We start from the raw sequence: 25,994 nt of genomic DNA on the forward strand, positions 1-25,994 counted from the left end.
TGGCCAATCACGGCGGAGTGCAGGAAGCACAAATCAATAGGTGCAGATTCTGCAAAATCTAAACAGTTTTCTGTGCGGGCTATTGTGTGTAGCTGCTCTATAGGACACCACAACTCAATACAAAGGGTTGAAAAATGAGCATAATATGTCCCCTTTAAGGGGCAGGTCTTACTCTTCCGAGCGTATTTACTTATATCACGTATATACTTCATGGGAGTCTTTGTGTGAGTTGGGTTTTTTATGTGCATGTTTGCTGTCTTAAGTGACTCATATACGTAAACCCGAGTTAGTAAAAGGAATCGACCATCACTAATGTTAACAACAGATGAACGCATGCATAAATGGGGGATTCTGCCCTGGAAGTTATTTGAAAGTTAAAAAACCTTTTAGCACCTTCCAAGAGTGGTAACATATGGCCAGAGCAATCGTGGGAGTTATCTGTGTCATCTTATTTGGACATATTTAATTAGGGTCTCAAGCCCCGGTGGAGTTAGTTGAAAGAGGGTGATATGGGTGATGGAGAGGAGATCCAGATGGCAAAGCAGCACCGAGATCAATCAAGCTTGATGCATTTTTCCCACTTCAACATGGACACAGATGTGATTTAGTGCAGTAATTGGGTCTCTTTCCAGTTGTTGCATTTCAGTTGACAAGTCATAATGCCTCATGAAGCATATGTGCACACTTGTGAAAAGTCAATCTTCGTGTATCTAACAGAGCATCTGTCAACAGCCAGAGTAAGTGATATGATCCTCTGACAATACCACGACAACGCCTCATTATTGTTTTTGTAAAATCTTGTCTTTGTTCTAAAAAAAGAATACTAGTGTAATTGCTTGTCTCTCATAATTCACGCATCTGCTACCATCAATTTGTGGTTTGTAATTTTCTTTTAATCTGTCTTCTAAATCGTTCCCAGAATACTGTACACTGAAAGCCACCATTATAATTAAGAAAAAAACCTTCACCAGAAAAATTGTCTTCCATATTTCTGATGTTTTTTTTTTTTTATGCACATTTTGTCTCATGTAGCTACAGTATATACATAATAGAAACCAATTGATGCAATTGTTCATGCAACTTCTTTGAAATATCTGAACTTTGTCTTCTACCCGAGATCCCTACAGATAAATTACAGAGCCCATTTGGCCAAAAGCCAAAAGTCAGACCTCAAACGTGAGACGAGCCAATGCTGCTCCTGAGTCAACAGATCTCAAAGACAACCTTTCAGTGGGTGCTGAGGCTCAGCACTAAATAACATTTAGTCCAATCATTGCACAAAAATGGATGAGAGCAATACGAAGATACATGAGCAAGATGACTAATAACCGTATGTAGCCCATATATCAAAATTATTCTGAATGTCGATGTTGGTGATAACATATCTTTGTCTATACGTATCCTCCTCAGTCAGACATTTAAGTAGTCTTACCTCCATGCCTTCACTACATAATGAATACTTAGACTTACTTAATAAATTGATGGTCCTGTGTTTTTGGTGTGCATACTGATACACTGCTGCTTTACTGATGAAAAATCCATGCTTCATATACAATATTTGAATGGCTCCCCATGACTAGGGTTGTGCATCACGCATCGATGGGAACCAGTTTTGACATTCCAATTCTCCCGGAATTGTTCATTTTTTAAACTTAACCTGCTTATGTTCGGAGGCGGCATGGCGAACGAGTGGTTAACGCGCAGACCTCACAGCTAGGAGACCAGGGTTCAATTCCACCCTCGGCATGTGTGGGTTTTCTGCGGGTACTCTGGTTTACTCCCACATTCCAAAAACATGCTAGGTTAATTGGCGACTCCAAATTGTCCATAGGTATGAATGTGAGTGTGAATGGTTGTTTGTCTATATGTGCCCTGTGATTGGCTGGCGACCAGTCCAGGGTGTAGCCCGCCTCTCGCTGAACTGCTGAAAGCTGGGATAGGCTCCAGCACCCCCAGTGAGGAAAAAGCGGTAGAAAATGAATGAATGAATGCTTATGTTCGGTGATTAGCAAGGGGGATAACACCAAAGATGTAGGTGTAGCGTGTCAGATAGTAATGGCCAAAATGGCATAGGTTTCAGGTCACTGGTAAAATGGAATGAATGAATTAAAGTGTGGATCATCGATTCTGGTTTTTCTCTGGACCTCATGATCTGTTGGAATTTTTCTCATTAGGAAAATCCTCCATTTATTAATGCAGGCAGCATTGGTCAAGGGATGCACCAGATGGCATGCAACATATGCTCGTTGCCCTTTGCCCAGGTAGACTAAGTAATCCTTGTGGGAGATAATCACACTGTTGATTTCCACACTGGAGAATAGAAGCTACTGATTTCCCCCAGCAGCATGATTTTTAAAAAAGTTGTTTATACCGTTATACTGTTGCACCAGTACCTCAGTTTGTAAAGACTTTTCAAGGGGACAGGAAGGTTTAAGAGGGAGAATATGGAGTAGTTGCTTCCTGAGCACTGTTAATGTACCCTTGAACTAGGCACTGTGTAGCTCATTTTTGACTGCGTTGTCCTCCGGTATTCTTGTTTAAAGAAAATGCTCATTATGTATTCACTCTTCACACTCTGTGATTGACAAGACAAGACTCTGCAAGCGCTCATCATTTGGATTTTTTGACATGAAGTTGAAGTCCGTCAACAGCGACTCACTTGTGTTCTGAGGTGAGTTCTGGTCGGATCTCCGTCCTGAGGAAAGTAGTTCCAGCCAGTTGCTGGGGACAGTTAAATAAAGAGTTTGGCTTCTCAAAATAATATGCATTCAAAAGCATAATACATTTGCATCATAAAATCCAAAGAAATCAGACCTCACAAATCGCTCTGCGTTATTTTCTCTGCCGTCGTATCAGTTCGTGCTCCAGCCTGGTCATTGTTACGCATTTGCTTCACGGGTTTCCCTGGGTTTACTGCTAGGATAGTGAAAGTAAACATATTTTCACCGTACTGTGTTTAACCGCATTAATTTAAGCACCATTTTATAATGTAAAGACCATTTTACAGTGCCAACTGACGATGTACAGGTGCTGAGTCATAAAAGACGAAGGATTGGATTAGCAAGATTCTAAAAAAAAATTATTTTTAACTTGCTTCTAGATATAAGTTATATATAAGTTCCAAATCAACAATGTAAAAAGAGAGCCCGGCTTTTGCCTTTCACATATACTGTACCATAAACCACAGAAAATACCAAGCTCCATATTTCACACCCATTCTTATAAAGTGACAGTTAACACAACAAACGAGCATGCACTTAAGAGTAACTGCTGCATTTTGAGTTCAATAAAAAAAAATAAAGGGCAGATAGGTGTTATCCATTATTGCAGGCCTACGCATACTCACTTCTCTCAAAATATAAAGCATGGAAGTATGATAGTTTCAACACAAAAAAATTTGAAAAAGCAGTAGCGGTCAATTTGTATTCACTGACATCCAAGTCGAAACAATAGCTGGTCATAATTAGTCATGGGATTTCTGCTTATTTAAGGAAACTGGTTCTTTTGGTTTGGCTGCCTAGATCTTGCCAGATCTTTTGGCTTCTAAATGGCTCCTGAGATTTTTTTGTTGCTTAAATCAGTTCATTACCAAAATACATGTAAAATGAATTTCAAATTCACTAATAATACTAAAATAGTTAAAAGAATAATAAAAGTGTTATTAGGTATGAGCCGAATACTCATAAACAACAATGGCTTGTTTATTTCAAAAATACTTAAAGAGCCAGATCTAAGGCTACATTCGCACTGCAGGGTATGATGCAAGTCCGATTTTTTATCACTTGTCATTCACAATGCCAAAAAAGGTCACGCCCATTACGATGTGTTTACAGAAAAAATGAAAAAATTGCGTCCACACAACCTTGTCTTTGAAAAACAAATGCATCCACACGTAACCGCATAAATGCATTGTGAACCCCAGTCAAATGCATACCAAACCTATAGGCAGCAGTAGTTCCTAAAGTTCCTAAAATCTAATGATCCACTCTCATCTCATCACTTTCGCAAACATAAAACATGGTGCCAGGTTCGTTTGTGCGGACTGACAAGGAGGCAGAATTACTTTGAAGCGTTGCTTTAGAATACAAAGTCAACAAGAAAATGTTGATTGGGGATGTTGCCAAAGCACGAGGACAACGCTTGGACTTGGAATTGTTATTTCAGCGATGATGGCCAAGCCCAAAGGGCTTCTTCGCCTCTGCTCATTAAAGTGAAGCAATATTTGGGCTTGCAAATACAAGCGTGCAATAAGCGCTATAAAAACAGTCACAACACAGTTACGAGGGCATCCATGTTGTTTCTGATATAAACACAGGTCGTGTGACATCACAGCACATGTTGTCACAGGTAGTGACGGTGGGAAACATAAAACTCCGGTTATTGGCATCCATACCTAAACACATAATCAGATTTTTCTCTAAATCCAAGCTTTGGACGGAGGTTTTAAAAAACTTTTTTTTGTGCCAAAAATGACCGTGACAGAATGAACCGACCAGATGACGACCTCGCACAGATGGATTTCTGGACCCTGCAGATTTTTAAGGCGATGGAGGAGGAGTGCGCAAAGTTCACTCCGGAGGAGCTGGAGGACATGGTGTGGGGGCCGGACGGCACGCTTATCCCCATGCCGTGGGTGTACCCCGGACACGGCATTGACACACCAGCCCGCCGCCGATGACGCCGACGCACGTCTCGGCCAGCTCCAGCAAGGCTTCAGCGGGCGAAGCCGTCTCCTCCCTCACCTCCGCGCCAAGCCGGGGTGCACCCCCCGCTCACGCGGCTTCAGAGTGCCGGCCTACGATCAAGCGCAAGAAGGCTCCCACTCCGTGTAAGCACGCCGATCTCTCGCCACCCTCTTCCGGATTCCCGCTGCCGCCTGCGCAACACGAAGAGGAGCACGGCACATGTTCCCCTCCTGTCCCAAAGCCGCGCAGCCCCTGGGGTTCCCAAGACCCGGCTCCCGTGCCAAGCTGTGTGGCATCACAGATTCCTCCAGTTCCCAAGCCACGCAGCCCCAGGGGTTTCCAAGACCCGGCTCCCGTGCCAAGCTGCGTGGCGTCACAGATTCCTCCAGTTCCCAAGCCACGCAGCCCCAGGGGTTTCCAAGACCCGGCTCCCGTGCCAAGCTGCGTGGCGTCACAGATTCCTACAGTTCCCAAGCCACGCAGCCCCAGGGGTTTCCAAGACCCGGCTCCCGTGCCAAGCTGCGTGGCGGCTCAGTTTCCTCCAGTGCCCAAGCCACGCAGCCCCTGGGGTTCCCAAGACCCGGCTCCCGTGCCGAGCTGCGTGGCATCCCGGATTCCGCCTGTGCCCAAGCCGCGCAGCCCCTGGGGTTCCCAAGACCCGGCTCCCGTGCCAAGCTGCGTGGCATCCCGGATCCCGCCCATGCCCAAGCCGCGCAGTCTCAAGGGTTCCCAAACCCCGGCTCCCGTGCCAAGCTGTGTGACTCCCCGGATTCCTCCTGTGCCCAAGCCGCGCAGCCCCAAGCCCCAGCATCCCCTGGCTCTCGTGTCCAGCGGCTTGATGCTCCAGACCCCTCCAGAGCCCAAACCCCGCCTGAGGTCCCTTGTAGACCTGGTCCGGGCAGCAGAGCAGGCTGAAAGTAAGACCCTTCTCCAGGTCCCTCTCCTCCCATCCCTGGTTCCACACCCAGCAGCATATGGCTACTACGACCAGCTGTGCGTCGGAGGACGCACATGACACCCCGTCCGTCGAGTGTGGTGCCCTCTGCTGGTCGCCTGAAGAGGAACAGCCCGCTGGACCTCCAGCACAACCGGTTCCTCCGGCTAACCGGGATGTGCTGCCCGGTACGTTTTTCTCCGGAGCAAGACCCTCTTCCTCAGCGGCGGGAGGCCGCCCCTCTTCCTCAGCGGCGGGAGGCCGCCCCTCTTCCTCAGCGGCGGGAGGCCGCCCCGCTTCCTCAGCGACGGGAGGCCGCCCCTCTTCCTCAGCGGCGGGAGGCCGCCCCTCTTCCTCAGCGGCGGGAGGCCGCCCCTCTTCCTCAGCGGCGGGCGGCCGCCCCTCTTCCTCAGCGGCGGGAGGCCGTTCCTCTTCCTCAGCGGCGGGAGGCCGCTCCTCTTCCTCAGCGGCGGGAGGCCGCTCCTCTTCCTCAGCGGCGGGAGGCTGCTCCTCCTCCTCCAGCGTCACCTCACCCATGTTGGGGCCAGCCTCCCCGGCCAGGCCCACCGCCCTGGCCGCCCCCCAGAGGGGTCCATCCAGGGCTTTCACTTTTTCACTTCCTTAGTTTTTGTCTTTCCTCTCTGTTCCTCGTTCGTGCTCTTATTTTGTATTCACTTCCTCTGTTGCTCTGTCCTGCTTTCCGTTTCTTTCCATTTTCTCCCGCACCTGGTTTCAATCGGTGATTGCTATTTAGTTCAGGTGCACGCTCCCTTAGTTGTCGGTTCATTGTCTTGTGTTTGAGTTTTCCTGGCTACTGCGCCATCCTGCTGCATAGCTCGAATAAATATATCTTTACCTGCATTTGGGTCCTATTCTCTGCATCCTGGGGTCGAACCTTACAACTCACAAGCCGGACCGTGACAATACCCGCGTATATGTGGACAAGGCCTGAGTCACATTTGAAATAAAAATACTATTCAGATGGACATGAGAAAAAATCAGATACAGGACACATACAGTATGAGCAAAAAAAATTAGCAAATACAGTATGGAACCGACCTGCAGGGTGAACGTAACGTAGATCCATTTTCCTTCGTGACTAGTGATAATTTTGTGAACCATGAAAACTGTGCCGTGTGTCATGGGGCAAAAGCTTCATTATTTGATGTCATTAAACAGATGCCTAACAAACTGTTTGGTCAATTGTCGGATTTACTGCGACTATGACCATGGAAGGATTAAAATGTGCTTTAATCAATGCATTCGCTTGCATGTAGAGGCGCAGAGTACATTCCTTTTACCATAAAGGGAAAAGAAGCCTTATAATTTGGAACATTGGAAACTATTTTTTCCTTTAATCTCTGCATGATCATACCTTGAGGTCATTCCACTTGCCTCCAGTTAGCTAGTTATCCTAGGTTTTATTTAGGTCATGCACATTGCACAAAATGCACATTTCACAGTCCACATGCATATGCTGAAGCCAGAGTTTTCAAAAATTTTCACCCTTTTCTAAAAAACAAAAACCTATGCTTGTGTCTGGATGACATAGAAAAATATGTTTCTTAGAAATCCATATTTGTGTGGACATACTGTAACCTTAGTTTCTTAAAACGTTAAGGGTACTGTGGCTAGGTGGTTTGGACTTTGACTTGAAGTGTCGCCGGTTTTACTTATCACAGAAATATGGATTCAGGAAGTGATACTGGTAATACTTCCATACTCATTAAACGCAAATGCACATACCTGCACATTCTGGTATGATCAAACCCAAAAGCCATAGAAATAATAAATCACTATATCTAAGACATGCACCAACACCAAAATAATTCAGTTTGTGCATGTAATAGATAGCCAACTCATACCTTTCCTACCATCACTTAGTAATGAGGGTGTTAACATGAGTGGGAAGAAATATGTGTCAAACTAAATCAAGTGTGGATGTATTTACCAAGCCAGACTGTTTCACACTGCTCAGGTGTACACAATAATGTAGCACAAAAATTTGCAATTTTCTTTCATCATCCTCGTGAGTTTTGCCGATGGGCACATCTGGACATTAAAGGCTTGTGTAATTGCACACTAGAATGAATTTGATTAGGACATATTTGAGCTTATGCTAACAGAACATTTAACTGTATAATCACTATAGAAGAATACAATTTGCTCATAATTACCAGACTTTGTTCATTCATTCATTCATTCATTCATTTTCTACCGCTTTTCCTCAGTTTTCCATCCCAGCTGTCTTCGGGCGAGAGGCGGGGTACACCCTGGACTGGTCGCCAGCCAATCACAGGGCACATATAGACAAACAACCATTCACACTCATATTCATACCTTTGGACAATTTGGAGTCGCCAATTAACCTAGCATGTTTTTGGAATGTGGAAGGAAACCGAAGTACCCGGAGAAAACCCACGCATGCACGGGGAGAACATGCAAACTCCACACAGAGATGGCCGAGGGTGGAATTGAACCCTTGTCTCCTAGCTGTGAGGCCTGCGTCCTAACCACTTCATGCAGCCCAGACTTTGTTTAATCACTCAATTTTAAGTTTGAGCTCAGTGTCAAAGAGAAAGTTGCTTTCTGATATCAGTTTCAAAGGCAGTGTGCACAATGGAGTGGAAGCGACACCTTTTTTGGATTACCATTTACTAGTGTGCTAAAGATACATGAAGATAAATAATGTATGCGTGTGTGCGTCTCCGTCATTGTTCATGTTGATCCATGAATTCATGATGAAGTAAAGAGTGTAATGCATCTTGGATGTGGGTGGAAATGGAAAAACCTATTGCATAAGATAAATCTGTGTTGTCTGGCAGCTCAACAAAGGCGGCCTTCCTGAGCTGACACATGTATCTTCTTTTAGTACATCACCACTTCCGTCTGTGTTGTCACTCCAGTCAGAGCTTACATACAGTTTGTCTTTTATGCTCACTCATTTAAATCTAACTTTACACCGTCCCACTTAGCCTTCGTCTGTTGTTTTGTCAAAAATATGGAAGCTGACAGTCAAAACACATTTCATGCATCAAATCAGCACAAGTTTAAAATTGTAGTGCCACTTTGGACAGGATAAACGGAAGAACACAGCAGAAATGAAGCGAGTATGCTGTTCGACAGATGATCTGTTCTGGGATGTTCCAATGTCCCCTCTGTTGTCTCTGATGTTCATGTCAAAAACGGCTCAATGCTCCACCTACTATCACTTCTAATTCTTCAAAACCACATTTGTTGATAATAATATTGTTTATTTTAAGCATGCAATCAGAGTACGGTTTTATGATAGCTAAAAAAAGAAACCCTGACACCCCCAAATACAAACAAAATGTAATGAGTACCTGCACCGTTCATGTCAATCACCTTAAAAATTGGTTTGCAATGCTTGATGTCAGTGTTTCTAGGACACTCGAGTGGGAATGTCGCTCCATGTGGTGAAGATGGCTTCAAATTACGTCCATTTTTGTTAACTCCCCCTTGTCGTCCCTCCTCCAATGTTCTGAGATAGATTCAGATCAAGGGAACACACAAGATGGTCCAAAAGAGTGAGGCCATTCCTCTGGAAGAAGTCCTTTGTCAGGCGGGCATTGTGAACTGCAGCGTTGTCCTGTTGAAAAAGCCAGCCATTAGCACACAGACGAGGAGCTTCAGTCAGGAGGGATGCAACATCTTCACATAGCAAGCTGTTGTTCAGGGAGGCATTTGCAGTACCGCTGCATCCTGAAGAGGTGGGGGTGTGCATGAGATGGAAGGTCAGGCACCCTTCCACAGAGGAAAAGCCAGACTTTTGTTGTTTTTTTTTTTTATTGTTTTATTTTTTTTATACACCGGTCAGAGCGAGATTTATAAACAAGTCAAATGCAAATTCTTTATAAAATGAATATTTTCGTAGTTAGAGGTATCGACACATCAAATAACACCTATAGCGGATATACTCAATTACAGAAAATAAGCCATTTGTTTAGGTTGTGGGGAAGCAGAATTGATGCCGGAGAGGGAAGTCACCTTGGGGGTTCAGAGTTGAGTTTTAGCTTGTTTGAGGGCTACGGCCGTTAGAAGGATGACGATAATAATGATTATCATGACGTGCAATAAAAGCCAGTTTGTCAAGTCTGGTACTTCACCGAACCTAATGACCAATGTACTGCAGATGCAGGTTGTGGTCTTAAAGGGGAAGTGCACTTTTTTTGTCATTTTTCCCATCATTCACAATTCTTATGTGAAATATGAACACATATTTCTTTCGCTTTTCTGTGCATGATAATGAGTTAATACAAGCTAGCTAAAATGTACGTCATTGGGACACAGCTACTAAGTCCTAACAAGCAAAATTTCAAAAAAACAGTGTTCCATTTCCATAAGTGACCTATATAATTTTGTTATTGTAGGAGCTAAAATTGAGTACTATATTATACAGTATCTCAGCATCACTCACAAACGTTTTACCTTGTTGACGGAAGTAGCGTTATTGCCAACTTTTTCCACCAATGTTTCAGGGGAGGGGTCAGGTTAGTGTTTCAAGTGTTTCTTCTCCTCAGGATGACAGCATTTCATTCACAGGATTCAGTTGTTCTTGGCGTATTCCGTGGACAATTCTGTTTACCCAGTCATTGTGCTGCCGTATATTTTTATGCTCTGCTGAATGAATGCATGAATTTGACTTCCAAGGTGGAGGATTATATACCCAACATCACCAGGAGGTGATCAAATTTCAAGCAAGCGAGAGGTGATCAAAGATCATAGCGAGTATCGGAATTTTTGACTCGAGATTGAGGGTACATACAATATACAAATAAAAGGTAGCATTTTTTATTTTCAAAAATAAATGGGAATTGAAGACATTTTTTTAATTTATAAAATTTTCTTTCTCATGCACATTGCTTATATAGGACGGTAATGTAGAGACAGAATAATAACTTTTTTTTAAACTTAGTTTTGCAAGTGACACACAGGTTTGCACTGAGTGTGGTTGATTGTTATTTCATTCATGAAAGCCCAACATTCACCAATAAAATGGTCTCCTTGTGAGTCAACCTTCTATTTTATATGCTGCAGTGCGTGGTTGAAAATGGTAGATGAGATCAAGGTGATTAAAAAAATGGACTTGCATGCAGTCACGTCACGTCTGATAGCTTTGAAATAGTAACGGAATTCGAAGCCAAGCATGACAATAGCTTATCAAATGTAAATATGCTTCCTCTGGAAATCAATTTGATGTCTGCAAGTGCACTGGTGTGCAACATGAGCACGCAGCACCACATTTGTGTTTCAGATTCATCAGAAACTTTCAAATTAACTAAAATAGTTGTCAAAAATAGAAATAAAATGTATGTATGTAAATGTAGTAGTAAGATTTAAAAAAATTACCTTTTGTGATGCTGTAACGTTGAATATATTGCTAAACTTGCAATATAGATTTACTGTCAGCATTTGTGTTGGTCTTACAAGGAACGTCACTTCATTAGCAATGTGGAAAGTCTGTTAATGCAGCCACTGTGCAGGCGTACCTAATGTTGTGGCCAGTCAATGCTAATGTCATCACTGTCTGTGTACTACCAAGCGAAAATTAACAAAATTCTTATGTTATACGTAGCATGCCTGTTTTATGATGACTTCAAGGAAAGTAGCATTCATACGTAAGTGACTGATGTAACACAAGCCTGCACAGTGCTGTCTTGTCAAATGCACCGTACATTACAAGATAAGTTTAGATACAAACCGAGATACAAAGTGAAAGACAAAATGTACTTGTTTCATACTTGTATTGGGCAAAAATGCATTATCCACAATGGATACTTGTTTGTAACAAGTATGCAGCTCATCCCTAATCAATGAAAAGTCTGTTATGATAAATGAAAACAAAAAAGAAATGTAAGCACCCGGCTTATCCCTACTGTGTATATTTATGGTAGGAAATAAAATGTCCATTAAATAAATGCATAAATCCTTTCAGGTTTTACATGTAACAGCTGTAGTGGCGGGCTGCAAAAATAAAAGCTGCCACACCTTAACAATTAACATGAAAACAATGGTGAGTAATAAATTGTAAAAATGATTATCCTGCATATGTTATATAGCTTACTATTTACGCACATATTGACCGCAGTTTTTTTTTAAAAAACAATGTATACCTTATTTTGAAAAACATGCACCGGAATCAGTGTGAATGGTTGTTTGGCTACATGTGTGACCAGTCCAAGGTGTACCCCACCCGAAGTTAGCTGGGATAGGCTCCAGCATACCCAGCAAACCTAGTGCGGCTAAGCGGTCGAGAAATTGGATGGATAAAAAAAGTAAAGTTAATAATAATAAATAACTCATATCAATAACCTGATAGCAAACACTGCATTTATTGATGCAATACACCATTTTCCAATTTTGCCCAGTGCAGTATTCCCTCATTTATTGTGGTTATTTACTTCTAGACTCTTACTTCTAATTGAATTTCTGCAAAGTAGGATTCCTTCTTTATAAAATGAATATTTTCGTAGTTAGAGGTATCGACACATCAAATAACACCTATAGCGGATATACTCAATTACAGAAAATAAGCCATTTGTTTAGGTTGTGGGGAAGCAGAATTGATGCCGGAGAGGGAAGTCACCTTGGGGGTTCAGAGTTGAGTTTTAGCTTGTTTGAGGGCTACGGCCGTTAGAAGGATGACGATAATAATGATTATCATGACGTGCAATAAAAGCCAGTTTGTCAAGTCTGGTACTTCACCGAACCTAATGACCAATGTACTGCAGATGCAGGTTGTGGTCTTAAAGGGGAAGTGCACTTTTTTTGTCATTTTTCCCATCATTCACAATTCTTATGTGAAATATGAACACATATTTCTTTCGCTTTTCTGTGCATGATAATGAGTTAATACAAGCTAGCTAAAATGTACGTCATTGGGACACAGCTACTAAGTCCTAACAAGCAAAATTTCAAAAAAACAGTGTTCCATTTCCATAAGTGACCTATATAATTTTGTTATTGTAGGAGCTAAAATTGAGTACTATATTATACAGTATCTCAGCATCACTCACAAACGTTTTACCTTGTTGACGGAAGTAGCGTTATTGCCAACTTTTTCCACCAATGTTTCAGGGGAGGGGTCAGGTTAGTGTTTCAAGTGTTTCTTCTCCTCAGGATGACAGCATTTCATTCACAGGATTCAGTTGTTCTTGGCGTATTCCGTGGACAATTCTGTTTACCCAGTCATTGTGCTGCCGTGAAAAAAAAAAATCATCTTCAAGTTTCATCTTTTACCTTCAACAAGAGTCTAAAGTCAGATACACAGCTGTGATCTTGCCATATTGACAGGTTGGTTTCAAATTCCATTTTCGGAGCAAAGCAGCCAAGTAGAACAGAGCAGACAGGGTCGAGTGAGCCAAAAAACATGTCTACAGTTTGACATTTATATATTCACATCTTTTTTTTACATGCCAAGCGTTGATTTTTTTTCTGTAATGTAATTTGACAAAATTTGTATTTATCTGGAAATTTAAAGTGATGGCAGTGTGAACGAAAATAAGATTCTCACATCTCCCTCAACGGAAGTAGGCTCAAGGTTGGATTTTCAACTAATACCTGTCTTTGTGGAGTTTGCATTTTATTCTCTCACTTGGGTGGCTTTTCTCTCTCTGGTGTCCTCTTGCACAGTGGTGAAGTGGACCAAATTACCACTGCGTGGCCTGCGTCACTCTGCACCACATTGCGCTGCGCCACTTTGCGCTGCGCCACCTTGCGCTGCACCACTTTGCACTGTGCCACTTTGCGCTGTGCCACCTTGCGCTGCGCCACAAAGTTTGAGCCCATTGACTCACCTCAGCTTTGGTTCATATTGATTTGGTCCTACGAGGACCTAACCAATTCCTCGATTAATCAAAGCAAGAAGGCTTCAGATTAACTGAATAAACGTTTGTCCTAAATTTAACATTGTAAAGACTAGTTTAACAGTTTGTCTATCCATGAACACCATTGATAATCTTCCCAGGCATATTTGTCATACACTTTTCAGAATTTTAATAAGTGCTACTGAAAAAAAATACTGTATATATTTTTAAAAGACATTATAACAACATTTTCAGCTGCCATCAACAAAGTATATGTAATTCATACTGTCTCACCAAAGTATTCAATTTACCCAATATTTCTGACATATCAGATAAAAAGAAATAAAAAGTGGTGTTGATGTACTACAGCCTGTGAAAGATAAAAGGCTTTCTTTCAAATGTCATCATTCTACTTTCAAATGTCATCATTCTATGTCATCACTGCTTTGTCTTTTTCTTTCGTGTCCTGCAGTGTTCTACCTTTACTGGTGAATCTCAATGTATTGCACTGATGGACGTGTCAAACTAAAATAGAATGATTTAAGAGTTACCCAGTGTGGCTGTAGTAATCCATCATAATGTCGATATAAATATTGAGTTACAACCTTTCACTTGACTTTTTAAAATTTGTCATTGTATCTTGTGAAAAATTGGTGAAAAAGTGAAAGAGCATCTAATTATCCATCCAACCAGTTTTTTATAGTGCTTGTCCTCATTCACAGCCCAATTCTACTCCTTAGCCCTTCCCCTTCGTCTTACCCCTTCCTTCACCCAAACAAACCAACTGCTGCATTTTTACTTTATCTGTTGTTTTGTACAGCTTTGTTTCTATAGCTATAAGGGGTTTGCTTTGCTCTGGAGTAAAAATGGATTTGTGTTGTGGTGATGCTGTTCCTCATTACAGTAGCTTGGCGTCTCTCTTAGGACTTATTAAAGGTTGAGTACATATGAGTTTGCCAGCATGTACATACAGCCACATCAGTGGTTCATTATCTATGCACAGACTCTTCACATATAGGTCCCTTTGTATGCATGTACAAAGTTCCCTACCCGGCCCTACCCAAAGTGACTAAGTGTTGACTAAAACAAATGTCTCAGCCCAAGCCTAACAGCAAGTATTTTTCTGTTGTTTTGCAGACACGTTGGCAAAATAATTGCTGATGCTCTATCCATTAGCTTCACAACACATACATGTATGTGTCATTCCACCTTCATTCATTCATTTTCTACCGCTTATCCTCATGAGGGTCGCGTGGGTGCTGGAGCCTCTATCCCAGCTGTCTTCAGGTGAGAAGCGGGGTCGCCATCCAATCACAGGGCACATATAGACCAACAACCATTCACACTCTATGGACAATTTGGAGTCGCCAATTAACCTAGCATGTTTTTGGAATGTGGGAGGAAACCGTAGTCCCCGGAGAAAACCCACGCATGCACAGGGAGAGCATGCAAACTCCACACAGAGATGGCCGAGGGTGGGATTGGACTCGGGTCTCCTAGCGTCTGCGCGCTAACCACTCGTCCACTCGACCGCTGTGCAGCCTACCAAAGCCTATGTGTTACACATATTGGTACCCGTAACGGCTGATATCAGTATCGGAAATTGAATGAATGTGTGCTTTTCCATTTTAAAAGTTCATGATAATAACCAGGGCTGCACGGCAGTCGAGTGGTTAGCGCGTAGACCTCACAGCTGGGAGACTAGAGTTCAATCCCACTCTCGGCCATCTCTGTGTGGAGTTTGCATGTTCTCCCCGTGCATGCGTGGGTTTTCTCCGGGTACTCCGGTTTCCTCCCACATTCCAAAAACATGCTAGGTTAATTGGTGACTCCAAATTGTCCGTAGGTATGAATGTGAGTGTGAATGGTTGTTTGTCTATATGTGCCCTGTGATTGGCTGGCGACCAGTCCAGGGTGTATCCAGCCTCTCGCCCGAAGACAGCTGGGATAGGCTCCAGCACCCCCGCGACCCTTGTGAGGATAAGTGGTAGAAAATAAATGAATGAATGAATGATAATAACTACTTTTGATGTAATTATATTAAAGCACATTTTTTTCACGATTATTTTGGCTTCCCCTGGAGGCCATGGCACGCTTAGCATCCACATACATTGCCTAATGGGCCAGTTGGCTCTGCATGTAGAGCATTAGTGGGTTTGGGTTGTTGTTGGACGTGTACGATTGGAGAATTGGGCTTGCATTCAGTACTCTTCCTTTGATTCTTCGTTGTATTTATTGATTTGTTTTTGTCCATAAAAATACAACAGCAATAATTCTTGATTATTTTCTGGCTCACTCTGCTTGAATTGAAATACTATTATAATTATGTATTTATCAGTTTCTATGCAAACTCCTGTATTTGCTTGTCATTCTACACAGATATTCAGGTCAGTAACCCTTTCTAGTTTGTTACAGTGTACCCCATCTGCTACATCAGTGAAAAACACAGAAGCGTTATGATCAAACACTCTGTTCCGCCTTTTGAAAAAGTGACTCCCGTGGTAGTGACAAGTGTGAAAACAGTGCTTCCTGTGTTTGTCCCTTAGGTGAGCACCTGCACGTCTGTCCTCAGGGATACACCTGCTGCACGTCTGACATGGAAGACAAACTCAGCCAGCAGAGCAAACTGGAGTTTGAGAAGCTGGTTGAGGAAAGCAGCCACAACATGAGGGTGACATTTGTTTCCAGGCATAAAAAGTTTGACGGTAAGCAGGAGGAGTTTTGTTTCATCTGTTGGATGCAATGTTAGCCCAGATGCATCGGCATTAGTTTACCAGACACTCTTAACAAATGCATTCAGGCAAAGACTGTCAAATCTCATGTCAGACTTGTATATGCAGACTCCTGATGGAATGATTAATAATTACGATGACTGGTATTAATAAGATATGGGCAGACTGCTTAGTTTTAAGGGTTCTCCTTCTTTTATTAATGTTTTCTCTCCTCTTTGGTACATTTGTAGACATGTGTTCCTTTTTAGACATTGTGCGATGTGCTGGGTTGGGTGAATTATATAATTATGTTCTCTTAATTGCATTTTCTTTCTTTACCTCCACCCATTACTGAAATATGACAGACATAATCTTCATTCATTTTACATCATTTTAAAAGATTACAGCTGTCCATTCATAACATAGAATAATTTTCAATAAAATGCTCTCTAAAGGGTAATCGCACCTTAAGTATAAAATGGCTTTTAAAATACCTTTCAACCAAGGTATGTCTTAGCTGTGTCGTCCTGCACAAAATGTGAAGAATTGGTGCAGGACTGAGAAAGGCTGGTCATCCAATGAATTCAATTCTTTTTTGTGCTATTTGCTTAGCCTTCTGAATGTCATCCACATATACAAACATTGCCCAGAGTTGGCTGCAACACGGCATCACCGTTGAAAACTCAACATTCTTTGTCAAGTGTTTGTTCTTAAAATGCTATATTAAATTAAAGCTTTTAAAGTAAATGCTTGCAATTCTTGCTTGAAATCCCTACTTTCCAATAGTCTCATTGATAATAAATATGGTCCGACTGTTGGAAAAGGAAAAGGAAGCATTATCAGGCAAGCATTCTGAACTGCAGTATTGTCCTGTTGAAAAAGCCAGTCATTACCACACAAACCAGGGCCTTCAGTCATGAGGAATGGCCCCTGCAACATTTCCACATAGTCATCCGCCTTTTGACACCCCTGAACAATCTGAAGCTCCATTGTTCCATTGAAAGCAAAACCACCGCAGATTATGATGGCGCCCCCTCCATTGTGCCGGGTGGAAAACATCTCAGGTGGGATCTTCTTGTCATGCCAGTAGGACCATCAAGGTTACATTTTTTTCCCATCGGAGAATAAATCTTTCTTCCACATTTTAAAGACCCTTGCAAACTACAAATGTGTGGCATGAAATGACGCAAGGCCTTTGAAGATGTTAACTAAGGAACATAGTGAACAGATACAGATTGCGGCGTATTCGCTCATCCCTAGTTTGGATCAGGAGTGTAATCTGTCATCATCATTTTACTTGTCAACAAACAAAAATACTTTTTATTTGTGTTCATTAAGTGTTTCTCCTTCAGGCTTGTGAATTAAAAAAAAATAATAATGCAATGCCACAAATGACTGCTCGCGTAGCTAAATTAAAAATGAGTTTTTCAGAGCTTAGTGTTATTATATTCTACCTGATTTACTTTTCACAGTACAACTTCATAGCTTTGCATTTGTTTAGTCCCAGTAAAAGTTTGGTGTGTGGTGTTATCGTGGACTGAAAATTAATTTCAATAAACTGAGACTAATAATTTAAGGGTTAGTCATCGGAAGATTGAGAGCTCGATTAGAGAATCAAAAGGGTAGCAGTAGCAGTTCATTTCTATTTCTCAGGTTACAATCTATGGAAGCCCATGGGGCTCTTTATTTAAGTCTAAGATGTCAAGGGTGGGAGACACATAGAGGAATCATTAGGAATTGTAAGCGAATGTGACTTTCCTGTACGAGCCTTTGCTAGGCACGTGACCAGAGGAGCAGAGTTTGGGGCAGGCCGTTGTAAGCAGAGCTCGGGGGAGGATAGCCACACCCATATAAGGAAGTCAGCTCCTCACAAAGGGGCAGTTTTATCACGCCTTCTGAAACCAAGCGTTTTGAGCCATCCCAAACTTCTTTCAGGACTCACTTCCAAATGCGCAGACCTCGTCATCTGAAACTTTGCCATCCTTTAACACAAGAATCCAACATTTGAACTACATTTATAGGTATAGGTATAGGTAAAGTATAATACAGCTGAATAGGTGCAGATTCTGGAAGAACTAGAACACTTTCTGGGAGACCACAACTCTATACAAAGAGCCAAAAAATTTGCATAATAGGTCATAGGTCATACTAGATCATAATGCCCAAAGTGATGTCTCTTAGACCACAATCCCTCTCCCACACTGTCTATGCTTTCCTTTGCTGTGTTTTCTTTCTGCAGTTGTGAAGTAATATAAACATACATTTTCTTTTCTGCAAAGAGAGCTTCTTCTCTGGAGCTCTTATAGGCAAGTCTCTTGTATAGACACAGTTTAATTAGTTAAAAAAAAAGTAAAACGTTTTTCTCCAGTGTATTCTGGTGTGTAATTTCAAATCTGGATTTCGTAAAAAACCTATGCCACAGATTGAACAGGAAAAAGGGTTTTCTCCAGTGTGTGTTCTCGTCTTCAACTCATCTTTTCATACAAAACTAAAAAGTTAGGGATTATACCTGCTATAGCATAGCATCAAAATGGGACCAAATAATGTCATGACTGCTTCACGGCTGCAGGAAGTGGTGGTGACATGTGGGAACAATGCGCATCACGCGTGCTGTGTTGTATACGAGACATGAGCGCAAGCGTTTTTCTGTCAAAAATTGCGTGCAGTGTGTGTAACGTATGCGTAAACAGAATGCAAACAGTGCACAAACTAGTCTTCATGCTTTTTAGACGTACCATCTACATGACACACCAACGGCGGACTGCGGGACAATACTAAGAAAAAATGCGTGTCAACAGCTGTTGCATTAATGTTGTTGTATATCTTGACTAAAATGACAATAAAGCTTTCATACATGTGCAAATCATTGGATAGTGGCTAGTAAGCTAAAAATATATATAAATAAATAAATGGGTGTACAATCCAGGTTACTTCAACTGTATTATGGAAAGCAGGAAGTGAACAAATGTAACAGTTACTGATTGTAAAAGTACCAGATGGAGGGGTAGGATTTAATAAGCGTTGCTTCTTCCTACTCCTTTTGGACATGTAGAACTGTGAAGTGATGTGATGCACTCAATTGTAATCTGATGCATGTTCAAATGAAATAAAACCATTACCATTACCATCACTTCCGACAGTAGGTGTGCTGCGACATTTTATGTTGAGAAAAGTGGTCAACTGTATATATCAACATCGACATGAGCAGGCACTTTTTAACAATACTAGTAACATTGTTGTTATGTTCTGCTCTGTTGTCATTTAGCATTACTCCGAGATACAAAGACAACCGGCAATGGGTTGGATCAATAAAGTCTTAATAACAAGTCTGCTAACACAGAGCAGCAAGGTTCCAAGGGGTATCAGAGGGACCGGTGCAGAGCGCTAATAAATAAGGCACAGTGTAAAAATAGTAGGACGCTAACAAAACGATAAGAACACTAACAAGGGGCTAGGGAATATTGCTAAATAGCGCAAATACACCAGGGAGTGAGAGGATGAACAAACACAACTAAATAGCCTTCTAACTTGTGTATAGGAATACATGGAAGTAATACACCACGTTGTCTAACAAAACAAGAAGGAAACTGGCATATAAGGTAGATCCTCGGGTTTCAATTCGGGACTACCAGCCAATGGCAGACTGCATGTAAGTCTATATGATCCACAAGGTGGCCTGCTGTAATTCCACAATTTAGCACAATTTACAGCCGCTTTGTGGTTCCTGGAAGGCATGTGCATCACTATCTGTCATTAGTTGGTACTATTATCATTTTATCATTAGTAAGGGTGTCATGAGACACTCTGTTCAAGAGACAAAACCATATATGAGACTTAGCTATGAGAACGAAATTAGATATTAACTTGATATGTGATATGATATATGATATATACTGATGTGAAAAAGTGTCAAGAAAACATATATTGCAATTTATGAATATAATTTCTATTACGTTACACTCTATTCTGTTTGTATGATACTGGCCCTGCCTCCACCCACCAAGACAAAGCGACTGTATGACTGACAAAAGGGCTCACTCCGTAAATGCCATTGTTCTATGTTGTTCTACCAAACGCGCCAAGGTGCTGAAACTATTGGACACAGATTGAACTTTTGTCCTGGCGCTCCGAACAGGCAGGACAAGAATTCAATCTGTGCATTGGTTTCAGAAAAACGTAGCAGTAACAGAACAGAAAATGTAACAGTCGTTACAATTTGCATATTTACAATTCAAAAACAAAACTTGGAAATAAGAATAGTGCAGTTTTATTAGACTGAAAAACCTGCACCGATATGATGAAATATCTACAGTATATTTGTATGCCAATATGGACATCCGTAGACATAAAAATTGTGGGTCATAATTCAATTTTATCTGTATTAGCACATACAGTGCATCCGGAAAGTATTCACAGCGCTTCACTTTTCCACATTTTGTCATGTTACAGCCTCATTCCAAATTGTATTAATTTAATCTCTTACCTCAAAATTCTACACAAAATACTCCATTATGACAATGTGAAAAAGTTTTTTTTTTGACTTTTTTTGAATTTATTAAAAATAGAAAACTAAGAAATCACATTTACATAAGTATTCACAGCCTTTGCCATGAAGCTCAAAATTGAGCTCAGGTGCATATTTTTTCCACTGATCATCCTTGAGATCTTTCTACAGCTTAATTGGAGTCCACCTGCAGTAAATTCAGTTGATTGGACATGATTTGGAAATATAATAACTGTCTATATAAGGTCCCACAGTTGACTGTGCATGTCAGAGCACAAACACCAAGCATGAAGTCAAAAGAACTGTCTGTAGACCTGCTAGACAGGAATGTCTTGAGGCACAAATCTGGGGAAGGATACAGAAAAATTTCTGCTGCTTTGAAGGTCCCAATGAGCACAGTGGCCTCCATTATTCGTAAATGGAAGACGTTTGGAACCACCAGGACTCTTCCTAGAGCTGGCCGGCCTTCTAAACTGAGCGATCGGGGAAGAAGGGCCTTAGTCAGGGAGGTGACCAAGGCCCCGATGGTCACTCTGTCAGAGCTCCAGCGTTCCTCTGTGGAGAGAGGAGAGCCTTCCAGAAGGACAACCATCTCTGCAGCAATCCACCAATCAGGCCTGTATGGTAGAGTGGCCAGACGAAAGCCACTCCTTAGGAAAAGGAACATGGCAGCCCGCCTGGAATTTGCCAAAAAGCACCTGAATGACTCTCAGACCATGAGAAACAAAGTTCTCTGGTCTGATGAGACAAAGATTGAACTCTTTGGTGTGAATGCCAGGCGCCATGTTTGGAGGAAACCAGGCACTGCTCATCACCAGGCCAATACCATCCCTACAGTGAAGCATGGTGGTGGCAGCATCATGCTGTGGGGATGTTTTTCAGCAGCAGGAACTGGCAGACTAGTCAGGATAGAAGGAAAATGAATGCAGCAATATATAGAGATATCCTGGATGAAAACCTGCTCCAGAGCGCTCTTGACCTCAGTAGACTGGTCATGTACCATGACCATATAGACAGTAGACATTAGCACACAGCCAAGATCTCAAAAGATTGGCTTCAGAACCACTCCGTGAATGTCCTGGAGTGGCCCAGCCAGAGTCCAGACTTGAATCCGATCGAACATCTCTGGAGAGATCTGAAAATGGCTGTGCACAGACGTCTCCCATCCAACCTGATGGAGCTTGAGACTTATTGCAAAGAAGAATGGGCAAAACTGCCTAAAGATAGGTGTGTTAAACTTGTGGGATCATATTCAAAAAGACTTGAGGCTGTAATTGCTGCCAAAGGTGGATCAACAAAGTATTAAGCAAAGGCTGTGAATACTTATGTAAATGTGATTTTTTGTTTTCTATTTTTAATAAATTCAAAACATGTCAAAAAAACCTTTTTTCACATTGTCATAATGGAGTATTTTGTGTAGAATTTTGAGGTAAGAGATTAATTTAATACAGTTTGGAATGAGGCTGTAACATGACAAAATGTAGAAAAAGTGAAGCGCTGTGAATACTTTCCGGGTGCACTGTATATATCTAACATTACTGACCTATGGTGAATGTGATGTGGTTTCTGCAGAAAGCTATTTTTCAAGAGAAAAAAAATGCCACAAATATTTTCGAATTTGGAAGGCTGTGAATGCTAAATCATAAATGTTGGGGGGATCCACTGTAGTTATGTTTAGAGCAAACCCTGGGTTTGAAAACCAAGCATAAGGCCTAAATCATGAGAAATAATGAACTAGCACCCTCCTGGTGCGGCCACTGAACTTGAAAACATCACTAATTACTTAAACACAGGAGTGAGGAAAAACGAGTGGAAAAGTGGAATACTAAAAAAACGGGACACAGCAGAACAGAATGAAAGCACAAAACATGAACTAATAAACACAGCAATAAACACACAAAAAGGTTCATCTGAGTTGCACACTAACGATTTTGCTGAGTGTGTTTTATGAAGACTGGCACTGGTCTAATGGGTTCTTGTAGTCTAGACAGCTAATAGGCTTGGTATTAGCTGTATCATAATAAGATCGCTGCACTTGTTTTGGTTGCTTGAACTTTCAGTTCTCTGAAAGGTTAAAACTGTCAAGATTGTTGACAGCAGGGGCAGTTGTATCCAATAATCACCTGAGTTGATGGTTTAAAGTAGGGGTGAGTTGTCGAATACATGTATGACACTAGTACATTTCGTCATTATCCATGTTCGTGTTTAAAGAAAATGCTCATTATGTAGTCACTCTTCATGGTTTGTGATTGGCCAGTCACACACAACAACCGCCTCTGCCTAAACGGCTGCAGTCACGGAGGAGCTCAGCGATGCTTCATTCACATACACCGTGCAATTGGGAAGTTTGCTTCACTTGTTTTTTCACAGTAGCAGATAGATGGGCACATTGTTGTTTTGCAGCCTCAAATTAGCTGGACCAAATTACCAATGCGTGGGGTGCGCCATGCTGCGCCACCTTGCAGTTAGAGCCCTATATCTTTATCTTTTCACCCATCTAAATTATCTGTATTCATGTCTCTACTTGGAATGGGTGGGGCGTAAACCTGAAGTGGGCATGGTTTAGCCCAATTTGTACATTATTTTAAGTCAGAAATTAACATCTACCTTCGTGTTTGTTGTGTTTGAAGAGAAGTAAGTTGTTGGATATTTAGATTAAAATGAAAACCACCCAGAGCTTTCCACAAAGGCATTGAAGATGTTGTTGGCATTCCCATCCAACACGGTGAAAACACCCACACACATCAAACCACACTATTATTGTTCCAATGGTGAGACACAGTACATGAGTGTAGCCTGCTCGGTAGGAAAAGTGGTACATTTTTAACAATCCACACTGACCTGTTTTTCCAATGCAGTTTTGATGTGGCCCGTGTTTTGCTGTTCTGTCTTCTCAAAGGAGACAGAGGCAAGAGATTAGTATAGGAGCCTGATCGGCTAAAGTCTGGACTGAGCAGCAGCTTTGGTTGACTGAATTCTTTGATCGTGCCCCAGTAGTGCTTCGCTGCTCAGCATTGAGAGCTGCTGTACCCCGTCAACAATCCTTTATTCACTCCCGACTTAAACTAAAGCCGAGTTAAACAAAAAAAACCTTAGTGGCTAATCTGTGGTTTCCACAAACCTGCAACCTGTAAAGAAATGCAGCAAAAACACAACATTTTACTGCATGCTACATTTGTCACAGTCATGTGTCTCAGTTAGTGCTAAAACTTTCTTTACAGATGTCCCTCGTTTATCATGATTAATTGGTTCAAGAAGCCAAAAAATTACCACTTTCTTGTGGAACAGGAGGAGAACGTTTTTCACCATTTTTTTTCATCATGCTGGACATGCATGCCATGGCTAACTGCAATAGGGATGAACAAGTACACCACAACCTGTATTTGTTTCTGTTCACCCATCTAAATTATCTGTATCTATACTTGGAATTGGGCGTGGTTTATTTTTCTGTACAATAAAACACAAGAAAAATAGTTAATATGATCTAGCTAACAATGCACGTATTTGGGACAAATCTATTTAGACTATGAATACCTTTAAAAAAAAACTCTAACATTGCATGGTTTGATATATATGCTGTGACCATACATTAACACATACATGGATGATAGCAAAAAAATAAAAAAATAAAATAAAAATGATAATCACAATAATAATATTACAATGATAATAACATTTTTTATTTGGGCTACATTAACTCAAAATAAATAAATAAATAAATAAATAAATAAATAAATAAATAAATAAATAAATAAATAAATAAATAAATAAATAAATAAATAAATTGTTGCAGTAACTCGCCATACTCGCCACTGAAACTTCTTTTAGGGTGCATTGATTTCACACACTTATGCTCGTTCTGTCAACAACAGTGGCATAGATACAGTGACAACACTTACAATGTCCGCTCGCACTGGGATGGCCGTGTGTTCCAGCACAAGATGTGTGCTCAGTCCTCAGTTAAAAAACGCTGACGCCAAACAAACATCTTGTTGAGACTTTGGAGCAAAATTTTTTTATTGTTTAAACCGCGATGCAGCGAGGGGGGAACTGTACCCAATGAGTGGAGATTGGAAGGTATCTATTACCAAACTAAATTACTGTCTATTAAAATTTACCTGTCACATGTGTGCACTGACGACATGATGATAATCTGAGACTCAATGCTGTCATGACAACTCCTTCTACTCAGTGGATCTAGTAATCCTTGTGTGGCATTTTGTGTTTTTAATGTAACTAAGAATTGTGTTTGTGTTAATTAAAGGGGATTAACTCACACTGCATAAGTGCATTTAGTCTAAATCTATTAATTCATTTCAACCACATGGATTGTCAACTCCCCAACTGCTAATAGCCAAGCGATCACAGCCCTCACATCCAAATTTGTTCCCGCTGACTTCATAAGATGGATGCTTTCAATTAGACCTACAAGGCAAACACATTTATTCAGATGGAATGATGGCACACAATGGATGGCTTGTTCCTTCTTTCATCTTGCAATCTCTTTGCTTGGCCGTTTTAGAGCTTTACTTGCTTCAAAGGGAGACTGTGACGTCGGAATGCTAATCTTTTTTGCTGAGCAATGTAACTGTTTTTTTTCTAACTTAATTTTATTCTGTAAATTTGTATTTTGATTGTATTTTTCTTTCAACTGGCTCGTTTACCAAGCAACTGAAACAATGCATATCAGAAGGTGAGAAGAGGTAAATGAGAGACTAATTTGATACCACCGTGCTTATTAAATGTTAGTTAAAATCATTTTTTTAAGAGGGAACGTTAAATCCCCAGAAATTGCCATCTCACAAAGTCTTTGCTCTTTACATTTATTATTCATGCTTGATGTTCATTGAAGTACTTACCAAGTCAAATTTAGAAAATGCCAACAATTCATCGCTGACATCAAATGGTGACATCAGTCTCAAAGGTCCTCATTATGCTACCTCCATAGTTTAGCGTCTAAGCTATGAGCTGGAATTATAATTTCCCATTTTGTCGTAATAGGCTAGCAAATGATTTGTTGACATGTGGATAGGTCGTTCTGAATGTTTTTATTTATTATTCTTTTTGACTGGTTACAAAGTACCATAATCATCTGTGCATAGTATGGATAGTATCAATAATTTATGAAATTAATATATTGATTAAAGATATGTGAAATGTTGGTCACTCGTGATACAGTATATTCATATGTATATGTATATGTGTATGCATATGTATGTGTATGATAATTTTCAAGATTTTTCTTCATAAATCACTGGTTGGTCAGTTAAATATATATATAAATATAAAAATAAATATGAATATATAAATATTTATATATGTGATATATATATA

General features: G+C 41.0%; 1 protein-coding gene across 3 annotated transcripts in view; it reads left to right on the forward strand.

Moving 5' to 3' along the window:
- LOC131139792 (glypican-6-like) overlaps positions 1-25,994 on the forward strand; it is a 138,589-nt gene that overhangs the window by 17,249 nt on the left and 95,346 nt on the right. For all 3 annotated transcript variants that reach the window (XM_078795729.1, XM_078795728.1, XM_058089686.2), the window contains exon 2: positions 15,992-16,150. In XM_078795729.1, coding sequence (XP_078651855.1) covers positions 15,992-16,150 — 159 coding nt within the window. The remainder of the gene's footprint in view (positions 1-15,991; positions 16,151-25,994) is intronic.

This window comes from Doryrhamphus excisus, linkage group LG13 (assembly GCF_037039965.1).
Source record: "Doryrhamphus excisus strain RoL-2023G ecotype Guam linkage group LG13, RoL_Dexc_Guam_v1.1, whole genome shotgun sequence".
In the NCBI taxonomy this organism is placed as follows: Eukaryota; Metazoa; Chordata; class Actinopteri; order Syngnathiformes; family Syngnathidae; genus Doryrhamphus; species Doryrhamphus excisus.